Source organism: Gavia stellata, chromosome 1 (genome assembly GCF_030936135.1).
Source record: "Gavia stellata isolate bGavSte3 chromosome 1, bGavSte3.hap2, whole genome shotgun sequence".
Lineage (NCBI taxonomy): Eukaryota > Metazoa > Chordata > Aves > Gaviiformes > Gaviidae > Gavia > Gavia stellata.
In genome coordinates, this window is record NC_082594.1 from 57,442,966 (window position 1) to 57,468,465 (window position 25,500).

Genomic DNA, 25,500 nt, shown 5'->3' on the forward strand with positions numbered 1-25,500 from the left:
AGACAACATTTGCATAGAAAGGATTTACAAACACAACCTTCACACAGCTCCATCCAAGCAAGCAATTAGAAGCCTAAGCACATTTTTATTTCTCCAGGTAAGTATTTAAACTTACATATAAGAAAACTTCAGTCTTGCCTCATCACTCTCTAGGAATGGTTCTGTTTAGCATTATGTTGTAATTTTAATAAGCATCTCTCCCTCTTTGTTTCTTAGCTTCCCACATAATTATGAAGATATTTGCTGCAAAATAACTACCTGATGTTACATTACTATTTTTATTACTGACACTACTATTAATGCAGTACAAGACAATGCCTATCATTCAGTTTACTATAGTATAAACTGTATTCCAAACCCCCTTCTTCTTATCACCACTTAATAGTTTTGCATATTCTTAGTGGAAACAAATCTTCCCTTATGTGGAAAAGAAATGCAACCTGCTAGCCTTTGGACACTTAAAACCCTCTGTGACCATGATGAAAACCCTATCATATAAACTTGATAAAAGTCACAGAATTCAACTGGATTAAAATAGTGTTACAACCATGTTGATAGACCAATGTATGAAAAAAAACCCATGTGTAATTAAATGCAGTGAACTTTGAGCATCTGCATCACTGAACATGTAGAAACTGTATTTGACCAGCAGTTTTCCTGCCTCAGTACTCTATTTTATTCAACCGGGTTGAATTCTTCCAGATGTAGAAATCACCCGCAATAGCTATGGACAAGGCTTTGAAAAAGCTATAGACCTTGAATGAACAGATGATCATCTACTTTCAGGAGAAAAGAACTCTGCAGACAAACAAAAAAATAGAACTTAAATCCACATAAAGTCCTCTTTACATACAAAAGATTACTAGTTCCAGTGAGTACCTCAGCTGTGCAATAACAAAGCCTTCAGCATGCAGAAACAAAAGACATCCTGCATTAGGCAACAATCCAATTGCTGGGGGAGTACCTCTTTTTTCTTTTCTTTTTTTTTTTTTTTTTTTTTTTTTTTTTGCTAATAGCATACCTGCTTATTTTCTCTGACTCGTATTCTTGGGAAAGGAAAAAAAACCCCAGGTAATCAAGAGAGGCTTAGAACCACCGTTCATTACCATTTTTATCAGATTCTCAATTTAAATAAAGTAATACACTCTGAATGCCATCCTGCCAACAAGCTAGCAAACATTCAGATACAAAGATGGTGTCAGGACTCTAAATACAGCTTCTGTAATAAAATACAGAGATCTGAGAATTAATGCTAAACATGGCAAACAAATTCCTCTGGTTTCCAGCCTACTGTTCTACCTACCTGCTAGAATATCCCAGATAAATTATTTGCCAAAAACATGACTTTGCATTTGTAGCATATGAGCTTTTCCTCTTCCTCCCTCTCCAGTGGAAAGCAAATGATCATGAAGAGATCAGAGCTCTCATGAAACATGGTAACCTGTACAGGCTCTGCCTTTAGGAAGTTTTGAGGTTATACATAACCCTTCTCTGATTCAATGTCTCATTTGAAAGCAAAAACCACAGAAGACCTGTGACCTACTGGACTTCTTGGAACATCCTTTCTTCTGCTTCAGCACCAGAGATGAGCTATTCCCAGCACTGTCTCAGTTTTTTTCCTGTATTGCACCCTTTCCTGCATTCAGCTTCTAAAATCCACCAAGTTTTTGTTTATGGGTCATAATGACCCACTCTTTTGTCTGTTCCCCTGCTCTCCTCCTGTCCAACCTTCTCAAAATAATGGAAGGGCTGGTAGATCACTTCCAGTTGGCACATTTGCTCTTTCTAGATCCAGCCTCAGTCAGTTTGTACAGGGGTGACTACAGAGTTGAAAGTGGTCCCTCAAAGTCCCTTACTAAGGAAGCTTCAGGCAACGCATCAAGTAGGAATTGCTGCCAAAGGATCAAGTGACTTCAGAGGACTGCTGAAGCTTGGTATATTCCTGTCAGATTTTCTCTGCTCTTTCCCAGACTATAGGATGACAGCAAACTGCTAACACCTACTCACAAGTATTCCAGAGGAACAGACGGAGGACAAATCTAGGAAGAAAATCCTCCGTCCCCAAAACTGATTCTGTTTATCTTAAAATAATCAAGACTTTATTCAAGTAAGAATAATGCCTCACTAAAGTTTCTATGTCTTCTCCATGTAGAAGTGCAGGGGGAACACATCCTGGCAACATATTTTAAATACTATGGCATTATCTTGAAAAATGTTTACAGCAGACCAAGTCACTCTTACCTGAGGTATAATTGAAATTTTCTTCCGCAAGTCATGGAGTCCTAGCTCTGACGTCAAGTACTTATCAATCCAAATCCTTCCTTCGGGTTCCGCCAAGCGAAAGAGGGCTGCTATCAGAGAGCTTTTCCCAGCTCCGGTTCTTCCCACTATTCCAACCTACAGAGCAAGCCAAGCTGGTACAATTAAACCATGAGCTTTCCAGGATGAATCAATATGTCAAGCAACTGTTTTACAACATCACAGGATTTACAGTGGAACAAGCACCAAATAAAACTTTTTTCTCATTAACATTTTTTCGAGAGGAAAAAACCTCCCCTTAAATCAGTTTGGATTCAGGTGACATTTGGATACCCAACAATTTATTGGATCATATTCAAAGGTGAAAGATTTCCCCTTAATGTGTGGTGTTTTGTTGTGCAAACAAGATAAAGTGGCTCAGTGTATAGAGTAATGTGATTCAAGGCTGCTAATTTTTATACTAAACCTGGTTTGCTGGGTGATGTTAGGCAAATCAGTTCAGGCATGCATCTCCTTCTCAATCCAAAAAAGGACTCCCATAAAGCACTTTGGGAACAATGTACGAGCAGTATTCCTATTTTATACAACTAGACTGATTTTGGTTAGCATGGTTAAGGTGAAGCACTTCAAAGTAGTCAAACTCTAAAGCCAAAATAAAGCCAAAACTAGCAGGAGGATTATAAACTGTATTCATGCTTCAGACAGCTTCAACAGAAAGGACACAAGTATTGAAAATACAAGGCCACGTAAGCAAGCTGCAATTCCTTTCCAAACAGGAGAAACAGTGAATAATAAAGTCACAGTTATTCAGGCTTCTATACGTTCCGAAAGGAAAACCAGAAGCTGTATGCAATGCGAAAAAATAATGCTTTCAGTAAAAAGAGGTAGCGAAAACGCAAAATATGGGATTGCTAACTATAAAGACAAGGAGTTAAGACCTTCAAATATTTCCTATGAAATCAACGCTCGGGACAAAGTAGGCCCATTAATAAATAAGAGGAGACATATAATTAGTGGTGATTAAATACTACTTGAGCAGCAAACTCTTTTTTTTAATATGTTGTCTTCAGGTAAAGGATTCTTAGAGAAAACAATGTACAGTAATCAATTGTATCTGAGAAGGTGATGGGAGTAACCCTCTACGCAGATCTGATCTGGCAGCATTTATTTCCTGCACTCAGTTCTAATCGCTACATTTCCAGAAAGAAATCAACACACTGGAAAGAGTTCAGAGAAGTGCAACATAAAATTATTATGGGTTGGAGATACTGATTTGATGAGGAAGGATTTACGAGGATTAAACATGTACAATATAGCCTGGCGAAATGATTGGGGTGCAGAAGGGAGGAAGAAACATGAAAACCTTCATGAGTATACGTACAGACATCAGAGGGCAATTACCCACTGCCTGAGACTCAGATGTATGCAGTAATGACTGCTGGAATGAAATTAAGCACAGGAAACATTACATCGAAGAGCAAGGAGAAACTTTCTAACAGTCAGAGACACTACGCTCAGACAAAGCAGCAGTACCCACATTTGATCAAAAATACAGAAAGCACTAAAAAAGTATACTGCAAGGAGCAACTTATGCTGTATAATCTAAAAGGTATTTTCTACTTCTATTTTCCAATTCAACAATTTCATCCAACAATTCATTATGGTACTATTGTGTGTAAACTAATTAACATTTATACAGTGCTTATTATTAAAGGTACAGCCTAATTTAAGCAAATCTGTTACAATAACTGATAAAACGTCTAGTATTCTAAATCATATCAGTGAAACAAAGGAAAAATAGTTCTGAACAGTTACGCTACATCTGAGAAAGAAAATGCTGAATGGAGAACACAGACACCCGGAGTTGTGAAAACAAAAGTTCAATTGTTTCTCTGTAAATGTCAGTGATATAAAGTATTGTATTAAGGATATAAAGAAAAGAAATAAAAAATACATTGATACTTAAAATAAAAATGCAGCTGCTCTGCATATTGTCAAAATCCCACTTTCAGTTTGGCATCAAATGAAAGGACTATGCTCTTCAGTATTTAGAGGAATCTATTTGTATTTTTGGTCCAATTGACTACAGGCTGCTGAAAATTGACATGAATTTGAAACAGCTCTCAGTGTACACTTTTTTTTTTTTTAATACATTGTATTTTTCAGAGGGCCATGTTCATAGCCAGTGCAAACACAGCGACAGTCTGCAGATGGGAGTCCCAGCCACCTAACAGGAATCATACAGCCAGGATTTTGTTGCCCGATGCAAGCCACGTGCATACACAGGAGTACACCTGCTACGCTGGGCTCATCGTTACTCAAGCATCACTCATACTTCAAAGTAGAGCTGCACAAAAAATGAGAGTGAGATTTGCAGCATGTCAGCTACTCCACTGAAACTGCCCATGTCTTTGTTATCCCTCAGGCAACCTCCTTTCGTGGTACGCTGTGAGAGTATTTATGCGAACAGCTGCCATGCCGTAAATCTAGACCCTCACCCTCCTAACTTTTTCATGTAGCCATAGCCCCAGATTTAGGATCTGTCAGGACAAAGTGCATTTAACGCTATATTAGTCAATAAGCATTCATAAGCACCCTAAACCAAAGACAATGGTTTTTAAAAACCAAGGGTGCACATGCTAATCTTCTCTTGCTGCAGCTATAGTAGCTGAAGAGGTTAATCATAGACAGCTGCTGGCAGAGCTCCTTAAGTAAGCACTCCCTGGTCTGTCTCTGGCAGACCCTGCTACATTAGGGAAGATGTTAAAACAGAGGATCCTTCCTAGCCTGCTTTGACTGTAGGGAAATACTGAACGCTGACGCAAGTGGACCAAGAGAGACCCTACCTAGCCCACGAGTGATCTGCTAGTAATCACCTCCTCCAATCTTACTGTACCTACAGCTTCCCAAGCTGGGTGCTGGGGTGGCCACAAAAAAACCCTACAGACATGACAGAAGTTTAAACTGGCACTGCAGCCACCAGAAGTCTGTATGAGCCAGGGGTATGAGCAGGCATAAGAGCTCTCACTGACAGCCGCATGGGCAGAATCCCTAGCAAATCTGGAAACCTGGTTCTGAAGAGACATTTCTCCATAATTAAAACCAATATAAGGGGCACAGATGCTTGAGAGATTTATTTTACACAGTGGCAGTCTACTGCAGTATTGTGTAAAACATCATAGAAAACAAACATGAAGTTCTTGGCAATAGTTTCAAGCTGGGCAAATTCACTTCAGGATGACAAAACCACAGCATAACCACTCAGCAAAAATAAATACCCCCAGTCATCCCTCTCCGTCCTGCCCCCACCAAGGATTGAATCATACACTGCTAATATCTCTTGCTTCCGTTTTTTATTTCTGTCTCTCACTAAGAAATGTAAATCTTTTTGTCTGCTATTACACTGGAGTGATATAGAACAGCTAAAGAGATGGCCCATAGGCAAGAAAAGCAGAGAGTAGATAAACATCCCTTTTGCTCTTCTTAAACACCATTTTTAACTCACCCATACCTAATTCCATGAAATCATCTCCATGCAGCAATGTGGGGTTGAATTCTGGTAACACGCATGCTATTAAAAAGGTCCACATGAGCAATGAAACAGGTTTGGGACTGAATGGAAAAGCATGTTACAAATGAGGCCAGAGCAATGATTGTAGAGAGTTGAACCAGCCTCCTAGAGAAGATATCCTAATCAAAGAAGTACATGTGCATTTCAAATGTAGCAAAGCACAAATTAACACTGCAGGGCTCTAATTTAATTTTGTCTGTGGGGGAGACCTTCCTTGCAGCACTCTTTCAGTTGGGATGGTGTCAAAATTGGGGAGGAAGAGTCAAATTTGCAGAGGAGGAAGAGTTTTATTTCTATGTTTCTTTTGGCTACTAATCTAATTAATGGCAGCAGTTAATTGGATTGGTTGCCAAAAGGAACTGAAATAAAATCCCCAATTCTAAACTTATGCAATTGATTTGTATTTCTTTCTCCTCTCTTCCATTCGGGGCTCTGTGCAAGAGCGTGTACACTCCTTATATTCAATTGCGTCTGCTCACCTTGTGTGTTAACACCTTTCATTCCTTTACATTCCCTCTACTAAATCCCAATTTCCTAATGCAGCTCCATTTGCTTTGGATTTCAACAAACATTTTGGGCTTAGTCTGTATTTTGAATGTCTGCCACTTTCTGATGAAACCCAAATTTTATCAGGAAATTATCAAACATATTTAACCCTTTGTTTTGACAGACAGAAATGTCATGTTCCCAGACACATTTATGCTACATTTACAGGAGATAAATAGGCTCCAAATTTTGCTATTAAATATGACTAAGGCTTATTTTTCAAAAGAACACTTACTAATTTCCTAACATTCATATATTTTATAATGTATTTTTATCACACAGCTTCTTGTCAACTTATCATCTTTGCTTAATTTCTGTGAATGGCCAAAGACAGCCATATACATACCTTTTCTTTTGGTTTAATTAGAACAGACAAATGTCTTAACACCAAAGGTCCATCTAGACTGTAAGTGAAGTTAACATTTTCAAATGCTATCATTCCTTGGCTTGGCCATTCAGGTGGTGGATGCTTGCTGGTCTCCCAAGGAGCTTCTTTTTCAAGTTCTGTGTATTCCATTACTCTTTCTACTGATATCATCTAAGGGGAGGAAAGACAACATATATACATAAATTTCAGCTAATTGCATACGTTGCAAATATTGCATGCACACGTGCGCGCGCGTGTGTGTGTGTATTCTTCCTATAAAGATTCAATGCAAATTATTCCAGAGTTTTTCTTTTAAGCACAGATAAGACTATTTGGTACCATCCTATTCTTACTTTATACAACTGAAAAAGTGGAAAGAATGCATCTCATGTCCTACTACAGACCCAAATCTATTATGATACATAAATCCATACAAAAGTATTGTATTCATTTCTGATCAGTAGGATTAATTAAAAATTTAAGTATATGCATAAATATTAAGATATTTAAGCTATGAGAGCCGTCCGTCAGTCTTGGCTAAGATGACACCATTTCATTCTGTGCTGGCAAGACAAAGCTAGAAATGAAAATGCTGTATGAGCTACAGGCAGATCCACGATAGCTACTAGCATCGAGTTACTGGCTTCATCATTCCTTTTTTTGTCCTCATCATTACCTCTGCGCTCACCCCCAGCAAATCTTTTAAATATATTTGTCACAAGCAACTCCACAATCCAAGACAGCTGTCACCATATTATTAGTGGCTTATATGCAATAAAACTTGTTTTCCTAGGTATTTTATGCCACATATGAAAGAAACTGCAATATTTACTGATGCCTCTAATCTTACGGGAAGGAAGAGAATCAGAAGTTGAGCTATCTAGATTTATTATTTGCCCAAGGGGAAAAAAGAAAGTTCTGTTTAGGCTCTGGTGCACATCCTCACCCATACATCTTCTCAATACAATTGATTTTATTTAACTGTTATCTGCTCATAGATGGATTCTGAAAAAACCCCAAAACAAAGATATCCAGTGGGCTTATCTTGCCTGGAGTGGCTTTAAGAGTCACCAGGCAGCAAGTTCTCTGACCTCATTGCCACCTACCCTTTCCACATTACAAAATAAGCTCCAAGGAAAACCATATAAAGAAGGAGTGACAGAGTAGAAGAGAGAGGAAATGTTCTTGCCTCCCCAAACTGTAGTTAGCCTTTAATAACAAGGGATTTTTGGTGGATGTCCACCTGTCAAAAGAAGTCGATGCTAATCATAAAATGATCAACATTCCACATCAAAGCCAGCTTAGTGAATGGCGATCCTTTCTCCTCCAAAGTATTTCTGAATCACAGCCTCCAACAGACTAACTCACTACATAAGAGAGTCCCACGGATTGACACTTCCAAAACTTCCCAACTGGTATGAAAAAACCTGAAAGCTTTCTTCCCATTTCTCACTGAAGTCTGACACCACTAGTTTATTCATGTCTGAAAAACGCTCTGAAGAAGCAATGTGCTCGACAAAAAAACCCCCAAATCTAACATTATTATTAATTTTATCTGTTATTTAACATGGCTTTGTAACTTCTACAAAAGCACTACATGTATTGCCTAGACTATGGTCAGCAAATCATAATTATAAGTAACCTTCCGTTGTCAACAAAACATACAAAAAACCCCCAGGTTTATGCTCAGTATGTTCTTTTCATAGCCTTTTTTTCTTATATATTAACTTAAAAAAGTAAATAGGCAAACTACAACATGCTAATAAATATTGTAAATTGGTGGAAGGCATTTTACTTTATATGTTTTTGAAAACACACAAACCTCTCAGCTGAATATAAAAAAAACGCTTTCAAACATTTGTTAACTTACAACGAATTAAGAAGATATAAACCTTTACAACAAATTAACACGACCCTAAAAAACACCATGAGGAATATAAATCAATTTTTAAAATGCAATAATAAATAATAATAAATTAAAAATCCCAAATCTAAAAATACCATTAAAAAAATATTCTTGTAATTTTAGTGAGTTGCAGTGCAATTGTCTACACTGTAACTAGACATTCTCCTTTCTGCTCTAAAGGAAGATTATCAAGCCTCCCTTACTATGAATGGAGAGGGACAGTCAGTGGCCACAATTCATGTCAACAGACATTCAAAATCTGTCAGACAAATTATACCCTAGAAGAGGCTATTTTTCTTTATGGACTGTAAGTGGTGCCTCAGTTGCTTGCTAAGGTATTAATGTCCTAAGTTAATTAAGAAGAATCCCATCCTTAAGGCCTCATGTCACAACCACGAAAAGAAACCATGAGGTGAAAAGGAAGAAATAAACGTTACCAGGTTTTCAACTTCAGCACTTTGTCTAACACCCCACTGGAACGTTCCCATGAGGGTGATTGCGTAGGATAGCGCCAAACCAACCTGCCCTGCATTCAAAGCTGCAGAATAAAGAAAAGAGAGAATCAAATAGGTACACTGGTAATTACACAAAATTCTAGTTAACTTCCCTTTCATGAGGTTACTTACATGACGGAAGCATCACAGCCAGAATTTTGTTTGGTTACATTGTACTTGCCATCTGTGCAATGAGTAGCTCCAGGCAGAACAGCTACTTGCTGCATTTTTTTGGTACATTTTGGAAATTGTCTGTATATTTGAAAAGATAACCACACTTCTCCTTGGCCTGGCACTTTATCTAAAAACTGAGGTTCAGCCTCAGGACTTGTTAGGGTCATCCCTATCTGGCTGAGCATTACTAACTTTTCACTTTTTTCGAAGGGAATTAGATCAGTCCCTAAACCTAAGCAAAAATGAGCATAAAATTATTTCAGAATAAGTTATGACCATTTACATCAACTTTGTACTCTTGTAAGTAATCAGATAAAATAACAGGACAGAATATTTCTTCCCCTGTTTATATAAGCTTTTATTGTGTTCAGTGGGTGTACTCTCACAAAATAAATGAATTCTGTCTGCCCCAATATTAAGCACGATTGTCCTCTGACTTACTTGAACTTTATCCTAGCACAGCTCTATTGACTTCGAGAGCTACTCCTTATCCAGAGGCAAGGAAAGATTCAGGACTATTGTTTTGACTTGTCTTTTTGCATTCTAATAACATGAAACCTAGCTCAAAATTTTCAGTGTTGAGCAGCACAGAGTGTTTAAATTTTAACACACACATGCACATACAGAACTTATCCAAAGGAAAAAGAAAAGAAACAAAACCAGCAAATTAGCACTAATTTTCATGTCCAAGATAATTACTTCTTCCTTCATATTCTAGATGACTATCTCATTCTAGTACATCTAACCCAATTACACCCTGGATGATGCATAAACTAATGACAGTTCATGAGTGACAGTGAACGTAAAATGTACGAGGTGATTTTCTTTCTGGAACTGGCCTATCCTGCTGATCCAAGATACTGGAAGAGTATCCCTAGGAATTTTAGCTTGCCTTTTGGCCTACTGTGCCATGTGTAGAAAGGAAAAAAGTTGTTAAGAAGCAGCTCTGTGGGTGTTTCAGTATGAAAAGCAAAGCCCTGTAGGCCCAAAAAAGAAAGGCAAAGGTGGGGAAAAAGAAAAAGATTTATTTGTTATTATTGCTCTGAAAGCCAGAATCTCAAAAGTGAAGACTACAGATCCGCAAGTTTGTTTGCACATTTGGGGATGATGGTAGATGCATGCCTAAGCCCAGAAGATGTCTGAACTGCCTCCAGCATTTGCAGGAAAACAGATACAGCCCAATGCCCTAGACTGAGGAAGAGATCATGATCTAGAAAGAAACATTTAACTTAATTACAGTCCTTAAACAATTAGAAACAGCAAACTATGAAAAAGAATTAGACATTACTATACACGGTAATTACTGGGTGAACTTTTTCTAACATCTGTACTTACTCTTGGCGAGAAGGAGGGAACCAAAAGCAACCACTATAACAAAAATGGCACAGATGGCATCCAGACGCACAGCAAACCACCTCGAGGTCGTCAAAAATAGAAACCAGGCCTCTAAAGTGTATTTTACAAAAACATAAGAACAGCGGACTATTAGAAAACTAGGCTGTATAATTATTATTAAATTAATTCACATCGATATTATAGGTTGTTAAAAAAAAAACATTGCCATCTTCAAGTGCACGTCTGTATGAACTGATGACGATCAGAACGTTGTCCAGTTGTCACACTAATAGCAACCACAGCTAGTGTAACAAACAGTAACAGGAAGAACGAGAAAAACAGTCACGGCCTGAAGCATGGTCCATTTATTTAAAATGGAAGCCTTTTTTTAACTCTAGTGGACTCGGGAGTCTTATACAAAAAGCAGAAGTACAACTACATTTGCTGTAGCTGGACTACCGTCTACAGGCTTTTAGCTAGAACATATCACAACACAACTGTCAGAGCCAAGTCTTCAGAAGACAGCTGCAGCTGGTTAAGCTCCCATAAGAGCTACTCAATACAGCCAGTGAAGCTACAGAGCTATTCAATTGACTAAAAGCACATATCTACTTTTGGAGACGCTCGCAGGTGGACATCTCCACTGGGCACTCACATCCAGGTGTCCACAATTTGGTGCTAAATTCCATCCCAGATAGATATGCTACAGTACAAGATACAGGCGACAGCAGGAAAAGACGTTGCAATACAGAAGGCAAAGTGTTTGAATTCAGGGCCAAAACCAGAAGTCAAGTAGCCATAACAAAGTATGGCATTATTTATTGCTTAGACTGCAGTCAGATGAATTGTTCCAGCTGCTAACAAGTCACAGCAGAAGGTTACCATTCCAACCCTTTCTGCTTTGCCTGTCATTACTCCATGCTAAAGATCAGTGCTGTTTCAACTGTTCACTGTTCCTTCGCCCAGTGCTGGGAAAGATTCAAACTAAAAATCCTCCCTTTTATAAAAAAAAGGGAGAAGGTAAATCTGGTTTTAAGCCAGGTCATTTTGGATAGCCAGATTATGGAGTGATCACATCAACAATTCAGACAACAGAACTCCATGTAACTTCTGGAGGGCAGCAGAGGGAAAGAGTGAGGATGACAAAAGGCAGCCAGGTAAGGTCCAGAGCTGGTAACCTCTTAGTCCCTTTTACATCAACTCTAACTGCATATGCCTGACCACACATTTATCAGCTGGTTTCATTAAACAAGACATTTGATATGGTCTAATGGACAGTCATACACCTAGGCACACAGAACGACATATGCACAAGACAGTGCCGCATCAAGTCACAAACCAAGTTCCAGAAATTGAATTCACTGTGATAATTCAGGTACCTCTCTGAAACCCAGGAGCCGAGTGTCCCTGGAAATAGACTATGGCAGCTTCCTGGTGACATGAAAGGTCATTTTTGGTGCAACAGTGTACTACTTGTAAGACCAGGAAATGGGACACGTGGGTTGCAGATTTTTCAGCTCCAAGGTTTTGCTCCATTGATCCTGTCGTCCAGGAAGGTACACTGAATTACCAGCTTGAGATGGGTCATTCTGCAACCTCCCTATGTAACCAGGGCCACTGTGCATGCAGGAAGAAATATGGCAATCATGGGGACTAACAAAGACTCATCATCCTGTAACTTCTGATGACTCATGAGCTTGCTTATAGAGATGTTGCACAGGCAGGAAGGAAACTTGGTTTGGTCAACCTCAGCATGCCTTTTAGATTATTTTTATCTAAAGATTATTTAATAACAAATTCATAGGCATCCCTGAAAGAGGGTTCCAAGCGAGTGTCCTGTTTCCCAGGCTCAGCCCTAAATACAGAAGAGGATACCACTCCAGCCAAAAGTGCTAAACAAAACCATTGCTGGTTGGGAGAGCTTTCTGCAATGCAGGAAAGAATTTAAAACTCTTCGGGAGACTTAAGAACCCAGCACTCCAACCTTGTGAGCTAATATGAAAGGTATCCTCTTCTATCGGCTACTGCTTGCAAACATTTAGTATCAAAGAATTACTCAGGGTGGAAGCAACCTCAGAAGGTCTCTAGTCCAACCTCCTGCTCAAAGCAGGGTCAGCTCTGAGGTCAGACCATGTCGCTTCATGCAGTTCAAGCCTTGAAAATCTCCATGGATGGAGCCTGCACAACGTCTCTGGGCAACCTGTTCCTCTGCTTGACTGTCCTCATGGTGAAAAAGTTTTTCCTTGTAACCAGGTTGAACCTCTCTTGTTTCAACTCATACTCATTTTCCTGCTCCTCCCGCCATGTACCACTGTGAAGAGCCTGATGACTATCTCTTTGGTAACATCCTTGCAGGTACTGGAAGCCAGCTATTAAATCCTCTGTAAGCCTTCTCTTCCGCAAGTTGAACAAGCCCGGTTTCCTCAGCCTCTCCTCACAGGGAGATCTCCCCTGTTAGTCCTCTGACCATCTTAGTGGCCCCTCCACTGAATTCACTTCAGTTTGTCAGAGTGTTTCCTGTATCTGGGCGTCCAAAACTGGATGCAGTATTCCAGATGTGGGCTAACAAGTGCTGAGGGGGATAATCACTTCCCTCCTTCCACTGGCTGTGCTCCTGTTAATACAGCCCAGATGTTGTTGGCCTTCTTTGCTGCCCAGGCACACTGCTGGCTCATATTCCCTCCGAGGACCAAAAACCACACACACACCAAGCAAGCTGGTATACCCCCAAATACTCTCATGGGAAAGACACCAAGATGAAGCATGCAGGTACACAAAAAAGTGTGACTATAAGCACTGAAGCTTGATCTCAAAAGCAGGTTCCTCAACTGCCCAGGAGGGGTGTTACTGACAGTTTTGTTAGAGAGATGCATAAAATCAATTGGAAAATAGTGTCTTTATGTTCCTTAGATCTGACATTAAAATGCAAGAAAATATTTCTTTTAAAGGTCACAATCCTCTTTGTATAGTGAAATTTTTATATGCAGTTTATCAACTAAAGATGTCTTTTAATACAAAGCTTAAAAAACAACTTTGTGTTCCCTCACTATCAGCTACTGTAAAACTGAGAGATAATTAGCACCTTGAAAATATTAAGAAATGGGCAATTCAAACCTAGAGGTGCCTCCCTGGAGGATATGCTTCCCTGGTCACAAGTTACTGGGCTCAATATGGAGGTCAGTGTGCACGATTCTACAGCCTGTGATAAACTCTACTTCAGAAAAGATCAACTGGTCTGGTCTGAAACCTTAAGTCTATAAATTACAAAAAAGCCAGAGAATACACTTGTGTGTCTTATGACAGAAAATTCAAGATCTTCCCTAAAAAACACAAAACTGCAAACTTGCATTCTGTTGCATCTTGAAAAACATTGTAACAGAGAAAATTTAATTGACAGAAGGTATAGAATCACAGTGCAAACCTGAAATATATTACTTATGCTTGCAGAATACTAATATTTTACACCTTCTGGTCATGTTAAAACCATATATTAAATTTGAGCCCTGAAAGCTGCTCAAAGTAAAAAAGAAGTGAGATTTACGAAACTTTTCCAAGATGATTTATATTAATCATCTCTGCCTGCTCCTAGCACACTACTTAATATTAAATGCTTCATAATATAGCTTGTTTCCCCCTCTCTCTCTCTTTAAAGATGGAATCCAGGAAAATGTCAAAAATGATTCTTCAAATATTCTTATCAGGCATACTTTAAAATGTTTATCTGAGACATTATTAAAACATATGCATGGGTATCTCAAAATGTATTACAGCCCAAAGTAAACTCTCAAAATCTCAGCAGATAATAACATCTTTGTTCTAATAGAGAAATTTTACCCTAAAGAGACAAATGCGCAGCTCCTACTGATTTTAATGTACATTATATGCATGTCACTGAGGGCATACGGTATTTCCCTCCTCCAGAGCAAAGTATTTGCTTTTTCACGTCAATTCATCACAAACCTGAGTGGAGGTCTTGGTGTGCATCAAACAATTTTTGAAATCTTTCCTCTGCTTTCAAAGCCCGAATAGTCCAAAGTCCCTGGAGAGATGACGACAAGTGGGAGAACACTGGACTTCGAGCTACAAAGGGAAATGAGAATAACTTAGCAATAGCTGAAGGACTACATTTAATTCTTTTTGTACCACAATAACCTTTAATCCTCCTACTTTATATTTAACCATACAAGTTACTGTACTGCAAGCTTTTAGAATAAATACACAGTATCTTTAACCAAAGCCCTCTTACTCAATTAGAATCAGTCAGACAGCCAGGCAGATTAACTTATACAAAGACGTCTTTATGTTTTTTACAATAACTGTCACTGAAGAAATTCTTTGAGCTTTATTAATGATATGAGCCACCAATGTTTGTTATTCATAATGCTTAGTATTTCATATCATAGTCAAGCTAAAATCAGGCACAAGAGTCAGATTAGATCAGAAACATCGTTAATACGTGCATGCAGGGTCCCAAAGACCAGCAACTTAGCATGTTCTTAACTAGCTTTACTTACAGATACCTAAGGTTTATCATTATGCAAAACAGGAGTTAAGCATGTAATTCACTAGTTGAGAACCAAGGCAATAAGGAAGTTATTTGCATAGCAAAAGAAAAAAATCTTTGATGGATTGTCTATAAAATACTAGCATTTCACATAATAATAAGCAGGGTTCAAACTAACATTAAGTCCTGCCAAACTACATACTTGTGGATTCTAGACGTTTAATATCTCTTGAAGTGTCTAAGAAATATCGTCGAAGAAAAATGAAAAGAACAAATAGTGGAATTAAGGGGATGAGTATCCAAGGAATCACTGCCACAGCCACAGCCACCACACCAAAAATCTGTAGGAGAGTCTGTAACACAATAGAAACAAAATAAAAAACTCTTTGCCATAAGAATTTAATTTACAACAAGTATAAAACTATTTATTGAAACACTTAAATATTTAAACATAACTACCAAATTTAAGAGCGAATGCATTGTATAACATACGAGCAACATCTATTTTTAAGCAACTTGAAGAAATTACAGTAATACCTAATTTGACTAATTGTGCAGCTTATGGTTTTCTTCTGCACTATTTGTTCTTTAAGAAATGTCTTTACAAAACTGGTTGACTGAACAGTAGTTTCTTACTTTGTAGACCATTCTGTGACTGCTGTAACAAAATAATAGATGATTAATGAAACAGACGATTAATGAAATAGACAACTAATATTTAATGGATCCAAGCAATACGGTGAATCAGGGATATGTTTTTTCACTCCAGGTGAAAAGAAACTTGTGAAAGACTGACTTTCAGTTGAAAGACTTGACAGTTGGAGGACTAACGTTCAACACAGACTTGTAACTTTTTTCCTAAAAACCAACTTTGTCCCATTTAAAAAGAAAACCCAATTATCAGAGGAAGGGAGCTTTCTCTTCCCAAAGAATTGCATTGGGAAAGTTACAAAGAAGACAAAACCATCAAGCACTGCAAGGAGAAGTGTCACAAGAGGCTCATTTTACCAGGTTTACTTAAGAGTACAAGAGGAACAGCTGGGCTAAACCTGAATTTCCTCTTAGAAAACTAGACATAATGTGGAATGAAGCTTTGTTGCTTAGGATAGTGGATCCTGGCCCAACTATCTGAATTAAACCTCACATTTCCCTCAGACCACTTCACATCCTTCACATCAAACTTTCAGTTTGAAGACACTATGAAAAGCAGTATCTGCACACAAATTTCTTTCAGAACACCAGCTGTGTATGTATGCATGCATGCCAGGAGTCCTGGCGTACTGAAATCAGGGTGTGTCCATTTGCTCCTTAAAAAAGAGAAAAAACCCCACCAACCCATACAAAAAGAAACCCGCCCTGTACAAAAACCAGACAACTGAAATTCTAGCTCAACACTAATTTCCTGTATTATTTTCATTAACAAATGCCTTAGAAATTACAGTATTTTCTAAAATGTCTCCTTTTTATGGACTGTAGAGGAGCCACCTTCTTCATCACCACATACGATGGACAAGTAGGTTCCAGCAGAACTTTGTGGCTGCCTGATTTTTGGATGCCAAAAGTGCATTAGTGACCACTGGGTCCTGAGAACGTGTGTCTTACAGCAAAAAGGCTTCTGCCCCTTTATCTGTACATCCAGTTGGAAAAGTTAAGCAACACGTCAGCTAAGGTTGGATACCGGAGAGCTGCCTGGATTTGCAAACACTTTCAATGGAAGTGCCTGTGAAACACTGCATTCCCTGTTGCGCTTCTGGTAGCCCACACACACACGCTCTAAAGCCAAAACCAAGCACAACCTTTTCCCCTACATCTGTTTTTTCTTGAGGCTTCTCTGACTTTACCCTAACTTCACCTGACCAAACAGCAAACCCACACACCTTATGCATTACAACCGCATGAGTCAGCACAATTCAGTCTTTGGCTCTAGGCAAGATCTTAGCTCATGATACAGGATTTATCAGCGTAACAGCCTTGCATCTCACAGATGCTGAAAGCACATTATAGGGTCTCATAAATCTATTAGGAAAATAGCTATAGGGTAGGTATGGGGTATGAGCTCTGAAGGAAGCTGCATTACCACTACACTCCTCATCTGTGGGTTAAGGTGTTGACGGCATCATGTTGTTTGACCTTCTAGATACATACAGTAGATTGCAAACATTTTACCTAGATTTCATCACGAGGAGGTTAAGGTGGCAACGAGAGTGCATGGTATTTCACTTGGATCAATTATGCACATGGTTATGTCAGCACAAAGCAAAACAAAGCACCCTGATTCCTCACCAGCGCTGCCATCAGCCCTTCTCCACCTTCTACTTCTCCAGCATTCTTTAAAACCCTGTAAGCGTATTTAATTTTTATCGTGGGATGAGACAGGAAATAAAGATTCCTGATCTCCTCCAAATTTTCTCCTGTCTAGATTCCTGTTTTTTCCCAGTACTGTTCATTGCCTCTGCCAAGCCTGTCAGCCATCCACACGCTAACTAATTTCTAAAGGCTCCCTCACCTCCATCTGCAATGGCAAACGGAGATTAAAGTCTGGTCCTTCCTTCTGACAACTCGCTCCCAAATCTGCTTTACACGCCTGCTGCCTTCCCCTTCTCCCTCCATCACCTCGTAGACAGTCACAAAAAAGCAGTCTCCGAAGTACTTCTGCCTCCTCATACCATCAGCTGCAAACTTGAAGAAGTGAAGAACTGAGGAAAGAAAGTTGCTTCAAGGAAAAGGATTCCAAGAAAAATAAAATGTTTCTTAATAAAAAATAAAAAAAGCCAAACTGAAGTTTTAGTGATGATAATCTACAATATGTTGCAAAGTGCCGATGGGGGTGGGAGTGGGAGTAGAACTATTAGGATCCAGCTCATGTAAACAAAGCCTTGCTACGGCGAAAATACAGGGAAGGAAAAGATGGTTAGGATGACTAAAGTAAAAATCTGACACCGCCTTTGGAAGGAATTTTAGATGAGCCTGCACCACCTTATCATTATAAAAATTTATGATAGGGTGGATCAGTCATGTGTGTTGTTTTTTTGGAAAACCAAACTTGCATATAAATTAACTCTTAATGAAGTAGTCTGAAAGCCAGACACAACCATTTGCAGACTGTAATCATGTAGTTACTGCGTGAGGTAAGGCAAAGGTTTTAGCTCCCAAGTTTCACAAGAGACAACTAACTTCTTCAGTGGGAGACTGCCCCAACTTCTAGTAGATTCACTGCGTGCAAGCAGGAGGACCCAGGATAATCAGCAGACTGACGATAACGGTAACACGAGCAGTCTGACTGCTCTCCTCTCTGGAGACAAGCAGTAAGCTAAGTATTCAGTTTGCACAGCAAGAAACGCTCAGGACTGGATATCTAGACCTTGTCTAGCAGAATCAACTCACAACTGAAAATTGTAAGCATGCAAGATTTCCCTACATAAAGAAATATGGCCTACAAAATCAGCATCTTTTACTGTCTTTCTTAATTTTAGCGTTTAAAAATCTTCTGTAATGACCATGCAGAAATCAATAGCTAAATTTAAAAAACATAGGAGGTGATTAATTACATTTTATAGCTATTGCACAGTACTGGAAACAAGGCCACCTTACACAAAAGACAACAGATGCACAGGCTACCAAGACTGAAAAGACCTGGATGAAGAGATCTAATTTACTTCCAAACGGAGCCATATATTGTCCAATGACCACCTTCAAATTTGCTTCAGTTTCACTGGAGAAAGAAGAATCTCCCGCTCACAGACTGCAAGTACTCTATCCCTAGAGTACAGAAAAGAACGTGCTGTTTCTGTTGGGAGTCATCCTCTTGCTTGCAGGAGTCCTGAGAGATTTCCCTCATGCTTTGGTCACTCCATTCACTGTGGCTTATTTTTCCTCACGGAATCTCCTGTCTTACTGTCTCACTAGAGCAAGCATACCCTCCTATAACCCTCTGGGAAAGTGAATGCTCTGATCAGCACATTCACTTGTGAAATGTGTGCTTTCCCTTCATCTTCTGATAACCTACGTATTTGTAATTCTTATAGGTGCTGAGAGTGATATCCTGGAGTTTCTATCTCAAACAGGTCTTGATCTAGGAAGAACAAGATATTTCTGTACCACAACCACACAACAGAAAAGCATTTAATGCGAAGTAAAAGAAACAATAGGAAAAAAAAACCCTAAAAATCTGGAAAAACATGGGAATTACATGCTGTAAGCCATACATAAATCACAAGCTATAAGCTTTTCCCTTTCTTGCACAAGCTATACCATTTATATAAAGTTACAAATCTTATGACAAATTGTAAGCCATTTGAAGTCATTTAATAAAGCTGACAGGACAAAAATGCAAAAGCAAAATTTAGAGAGTTCCAAGATGTCTCATAAGAATGTCTACCCTTCCATCCTATAGATCACTGCCATTCTGTATCAGTTATAGCCTGAGCTCACGATTTCATGTTTGGCTCAAGTACTCTTTGAAAAAGGCACCCAGCCTTCAACGTAGAGATGTTTTGAACCCCTCAGGTCTGCCAGCACTTTGTCCCAGTGGGTAGGTACCCTCACTTTCTCCTTATGAAAGTACCTATCAATCACCTCTGTCTTCTCTAATGAGCTCAACAGAGTCAGATCTTTGAGGTCTTCCATTTTTTTCCATCATTCAAAAAGAAGTTTTGCCTTTTTCTTTTTTTAAATGGTCCTTACAATTTATTTCAGCATCTCTTATAAAATATATGCATAAGGGGTACCATGCAGTTGTGTCTGTGTAAGTGCCTAGTACGATGTGTGATGCCAAGCTGGGTTTGACAGCTATGATATAGCAGCTACTACTGTAGGAAACACACCGTTCTGGACTTGCAGACGGTGACCTGGTAGGATCTCTAATGAACGAGATGGGATTTGAGACTCAGAAACCTGAATGTGGGACTCTACATGTGACCTACATAGTGATGCTCCTGTCCTGTTTGGCTGAGTTTAAAGGTTAGCTGAATGACTTTCTGAGTGGATACCTAGTTACCCTATGGTTGAATATTTCTCGAGAGTCCACTAACTGTATTGCTAGATGCCCTCTGACTACAGCAAAGGAGAGCATCTAAAGCCCAACAAGCAGATACCTAAATTTTGATGACTGAATCTGCAGTCAAAGCCCACCCAAGAACTGTGGTGTTGCAGGACCGGTTTTACCAATATTTAAGGAGAAGTCAAACACACCTGCCCCCCAAACCCCTACTCCCTGACCCCAATATGCACTCCCAAGGATTATATTAGCCCATGGACACTGCCATGAAGCCATACTAATTTAATAACAGCAACGATGCATATCCTGCATATTCTGGATTTCAAGTTTGCAACCTTAACTGCATTAATTTAGGGCACCCTCAGTCAGGCTGTGCTGTCTGAAGCAAAGCCAGGTCAAGAAACTACAAAACCCCACTCTGTTCATTGCTTGGCATCACCCTTCCTCCTCCTCTCCCCCTAAATTATTTCCTTGTTGGCTCTGCCAAGTAACTGCATGCACAATCAATCCCTAATCCAGTTCTGAAATTTTCTTTTTCTTTGAATACTTTTTTTTTTAAAAACACGCTTTTTCAAACCAGACTGTTTGGACTGACTGTCCTGCAGCTCTGTTAAAGCACAACTGCACAGGCGGCTGGCTACACTGGCACACCAGAGGACGAGCTTCCCTGGGGAGAAGACATGGCAATGAGCAGATCAGAGCAATAAACACTTCATTCGGGCCAGCTGCATCCAGAGCAGCATATCAAACAACACTGTAGATTTTTTGCGTTTTTCTCCTTCATTACCAAAAAAAAAAAAACAAACCACCAAACCCAAAACCAGGAAACATCCAAATAGAAACCCTTTACCTTTGTACCGTAATCCTAGTACATAAACAGCTCTACTTCATTTTACTCAAAGTGGCCGAGTTGAGGTGTGTAATCTTGTCTTCAAACTACCTTTTTAATAAAATTTATGTTTTTTCTTTCAGAAATGGTCAAAAAAGTACATACAGCTGTTTATACTATTGCATGCATCAAACTGTCAAGACAAATCTGTTCCTGAGAGAAAAAGCAATGAGGACTTATGAGTACAGGAGAAGAAGTGTTGCACATAACTCCAATATTTAAAAGACATCGCAGACGTTGTCCTTTTCTGAAGCAAGGAGTGACAGCAATCTTTGACAGGAATGATAGCTCTCGGTCAGTGTTAATTCAGCTTTAGGAAAATGTGCATCCATGAGAAAATTGAGAATATAAAGACAAGACAACCAATGCACTGAAAGGGGGAAAAAAGGCACAGCTGGGAAAAAATGAAAATTGTAATTTCAGATAAACTGAGTGAAAGAAAAAAGTAAGAACTAAATACTGCCAGCTCTAAAAGCTTCAAAACCAGCAAGCTCCTCTTATCATCTGTAAGACACCCTCTCCTCCTCTGAATCCTGCTATTTGCAATCAGTCGACGAGAGGTTACCTAACTAAATCCATATGTCACTGTAAATGGGCTGAATACATGTCAGCTATCCCACAGAAACGTATTCAAAATTCCCAATCACATCCTTAATGCTAGTACCTTCTATTTGTTCTTGTCTCTGTAAGATAGTCTTTCTGGATTGTTGTTTTTCCAAGTGAACAAGCGTATACTTAGCTCCTCAGGGCAAATGTTTTCTCTGCCACCAACATGCTCATTCATTTGACTTGGCATGCATTTTGCCATTAAGTGAGAAGCCTTAAGATTTGTTTGAGATTATGGCGAACTGTGTCCAATTGTTCTTTAACAAGTGACCTTATAATAAAAAGGGTGTTTTCTTTAATACATTGGCACCGCCACCACTCTGTTGTATTTAAACAGCATCATATCATCAATAATCTCTTACCCAACAACAAGGGCTAGAAATAGGCTTTCTGGGCACCCTGGGCCAAGAGGCTTAACTATCTTTTGAAGGTCTCAATTCCAATAGCAGTTCTCAAAAAAAATCACAGTCCATACGTTGTCTGAGACTTCCAGGTATTGATGTTTTAGAAACAGATGCAAAATCAAGCTCTGGACTTTGTGATTCTAACAGACACTCAAAATACTTGTCCTTTAAAACTCCATGTTACATTCCTACATCACATAGAGATTATTTTCCTTTCAATAATAAATTATCTTCACTCATGTAAGAAGTTAGTTGCCAGGGCCCTTTGGCCATAGTGATAAGACTTCCAGCTAATACAGATTTTTCCGCGAAAAAACAAGCTTTTATCAGAGCCAAAGCTACGGCCTCTACTTATGCATCTCTACATGCAGCTCCTGTTCATACCCACTGTACATGGAAACCAATACTGTCACACAAAAAAGGACTGTGCCAAGACCTATTCTTGTAAAGTCTATGGACAATGTATTTTTCTATTTATAAGCAGTAAAAACTTGAGAAGGACCTTCAATTTGATTTTCTCAAATGCTTTTCTTCTATTGCACTTCATGCTCACTAGGCACATTTGCACAAAAGTGTTCTCAGTGATTTGGGCAGCAAGGAACAACTTTGCAATGAGGATCTATATAGAAGTGAGAGGTCCTCTTCTTGAAGTTATAGGGAGTTAGTTATAACTTTATTCTGATCTCCCTATAATAATTACATAAAAAGTTAATACATTTTGTTGTTCAGCAGTGCTAAGTTTATTGTCTTCTCCTGTAAATGTCCACAGTCCCTGGCTATATTCTTACACCGTTCTTCTCCCAAGATAAAAAAGGCACACACACAAAAACTATTCACATAAACTATAGTGCTCTTTGTACCATGACAAATATGTTATACCTTCCTGTGGAACACCTCAGATGCCAAGCACAATTTTACATGGTAGCTTGAGGAAACAGCATTAATCAGAGAGTGTAGAACACGCACACACACATGCTTTGCTTTCTCAACAGCTCTTGTCAGAACCTGCCTGAAATGATACAGAAAAACGTCTGACACCACCCAACCCTCCCAGAGTTACTCTTCTTCTCAGGTAGCAGAAAGCATCCCTTTCCATTATATTAATTTAGGGGGTTTGTGACTCCAATAACCCCCACCATCGCCAAGCGCGGGCACTTTGTTGGCTGTTCCACTTGCTTCAAGATTCCCAGAGCAAAGCATTTTTGTATCTCCTCTATCAGACCCTGCTGCCAAATAACTGATATTTTTAAAGGAAAATAAAGAATGGCTTGACAATTTCTGCTCCCCTCCTACCTCTTAGAGGCCATTTCCAAAACTTTTTCCCAGCTATATATGCCCAAGACAGCCCCACTGAGCACAGACCCTGGTGAAATCAAAACATTTGATTCAACAATGGGTACTTTTTTCTTTAGTACTATTACAAATGGTGTATCTCCTACTTTGTTCTTCGCTCATATGTTTGGCACTTTACCAGCAAAGGCTGATTCACCCATATTTGTCCTCAGTCTTATCCCACTTACCACCCTTCTAAAAGCCGTTTTTCTTTCAGTGATAATTATTGCTTTCTTTCCATAGAAGGGGCACATATACATAGAACAAAATTTAAAAAAATCAACAAATACCTCACTGCTTTCAGGCTGTTAGATTGCAGGAGGCAGATCTTGCAAGGTGATACAAAATGATGCAAAAAATGGATAGTAAAACGTCTGGGAAGGGATAGGCCTTTTGACAGTACAAAACTGTGAACTAAACAGGGAATGGACCACAGAAAGCAGCCAGGTTTTCATGCTCTCCCCAGACAGTATCTCCTATTGCTACTGCTGGAGAAAGACCACTGGCCTAGACGGACCACTGCTGTGACCCTGCATGGCATTATTTAGTGTTCTTATGGTCTAGTCCGCTAACTTATTTGCTATAATACTGTCCACTGTTCCTGTGAGGAATTCCTCTGAGCTAATGGCGATGTTATCATAACCTTTTCTCATCCATGCTGTGCACATTTTTCCCCAGTTCTTCCAAATGTCCAGCAAAATTTTGCTTACCGCAGATGCTGCTGCCCCACATGTTGCAGTTTTGCAAACTCTGTCTTTGAGCTATGTGGACTTTCCTGCCTCATGCCTCTTGCCCCTCATGGCCATAATGCCAGAGCAGCCCTGCGCCCTCCCCGAGAATACCTCATTTTCAACTGCTTGACCTTTTCTGCACAGCCAAGTCTAATTGTTTTGCCAGAAGTCAATTCTGGGTCTTTCGGCAACTTGAAAAGCTTTGTGCTACATTTGAACTGTGGGCTCTTCTGTTAAAAAGAGTATCAGTTCTTCAGTAACAGAGCTCTTCAGCCTTACAGCAATTACAAGCTTTTAGGCATTTTACTGTTTGTCCTTGCTATTTAAAATACACTATTCATATATTTATTTTTAGGTGGAATGAAGTACTACTCATATTTCTGTAAGTTCCACAGCAGCCCCTCTGCCCCAGTTAAATAAAAACTATGAAAAATATTAAGGACTACAGCATCAGCTATCCTAAGAACTAAAACTACCTTCTGTTCTTTTCTGGTCGCACTTTTTCACAGCAGATATGCAAAAATGCTTTTTAGCCTGTCTCTGGGTTTTTTCCCAACTTCCCTAGAGCTTTGCCACTCTGATAGGGCTATAAAATACTACTTTCCTATTCGAAATAAACTCTTGACTCGTAATTCTTCCGTACCGCATCCAGTTCAGTGACCACTCAGCTCCAGGAAGCTTAGCAGTGGCCTGACGCTTTCAGCAACCGTATTGTAACTATCAGCACCAGCCTCTCACCACCACCATCAGGTTTCACCCAGTTTAGCCATTCTCTGCAGGTACAGAACCCAATGGCATCTAAAGAAGTAACAAGAAACTTTCTTGGCAGAGAACAAACATTATTTACTGTGGTAAGTGCATGCTCATTCATAATTTGTTACAAATATGCTCCAAGACCATCAAGAAGACTTTTCAGAAGTTTATTTATCGCAAACCATCAACAAAGACGCACTACCAAAGTAAGTAACTGATATCAAGTCTGACCCCAAAATCCAGACTTTCTATCACTGAGAAAAATGAAAAATTATTTTTCTCAATATTATGTTATTTTCTCAGTATTATGTTATGTTTAACAGAAGGATGGACAACTGAACCGGGTACCAAAGCCAGCATGTTTTCAGTTTTAAAAGGGAAGATCTAAAATCATTATTTTAACATACAAGTGACTTTCATAGTAAGAGAACTCTTTATTTAGAAGGATTTCAAAACCCAGTGAGAAAAACAGAAAGAAAAGAAGATTTAGGGATGTGACTGTGGAAGAAAATGCACTCACTCAGCACCCTATTCTTCCACAGTGCAGGAATAGCTATTATCCAGCCCTTGAAAGAGCCTTTCTTAACACACTATTTTTTACTATTTCAAGAATGCAATCCAAATGCATAATTT

General features: G+C 39.2%; 1 protein-coding gene across 2 annotated transcripts in view; it reads right to left on the reverse strand.

Moving 5' to 3' along the window:
- The window catches only part of ABCC4 (ATP binding cassette subfamily C member 4), a 151,821-nt gene that overhangs the window by 30,379 nt on the left and 95,942 nt on the right, over positions 1 to 25,500 (reverse strand). The window contains exons 21-27 of one of the 2 annotated variants that reach the window (XM_059818476.1): positions 15,359 to 15,509; positions 14,613 to 14,732; positions 10,653 to 10,763; positions 9,087 to 9,187; positions 6,723 to 6,914; positions 3,641 to 3,697; positions 2,242 to 2,397 (exon numbers count right to left, since the gene is read on the reverse strand). In XM_059818476.1, coding sequence (XP_059674459.1) covers positions 2,242 to 2,397; positions 3,641 to 3,697; positions 6,723 to 6,914; positions 9,087 to 9,187; positions 10,653 to 10,763; positions 14,613 to 14,732; positions 15,359 to 15,509 — 888 coding nt within the window. The remainder of the gene's footprint in view (positions 1 to 2,241; positions 2,398 to 3,640; positions 3,698 to 6,722; positions 6,915 to 9,086; positions 9,188 to 10,652; positions 10,764 to 14,612; positions 14,733 to 15,358; positions 15,510 to 25,500) is intronic. The other variant, XM_059818482.1, reaches the window with a different exon arrangement.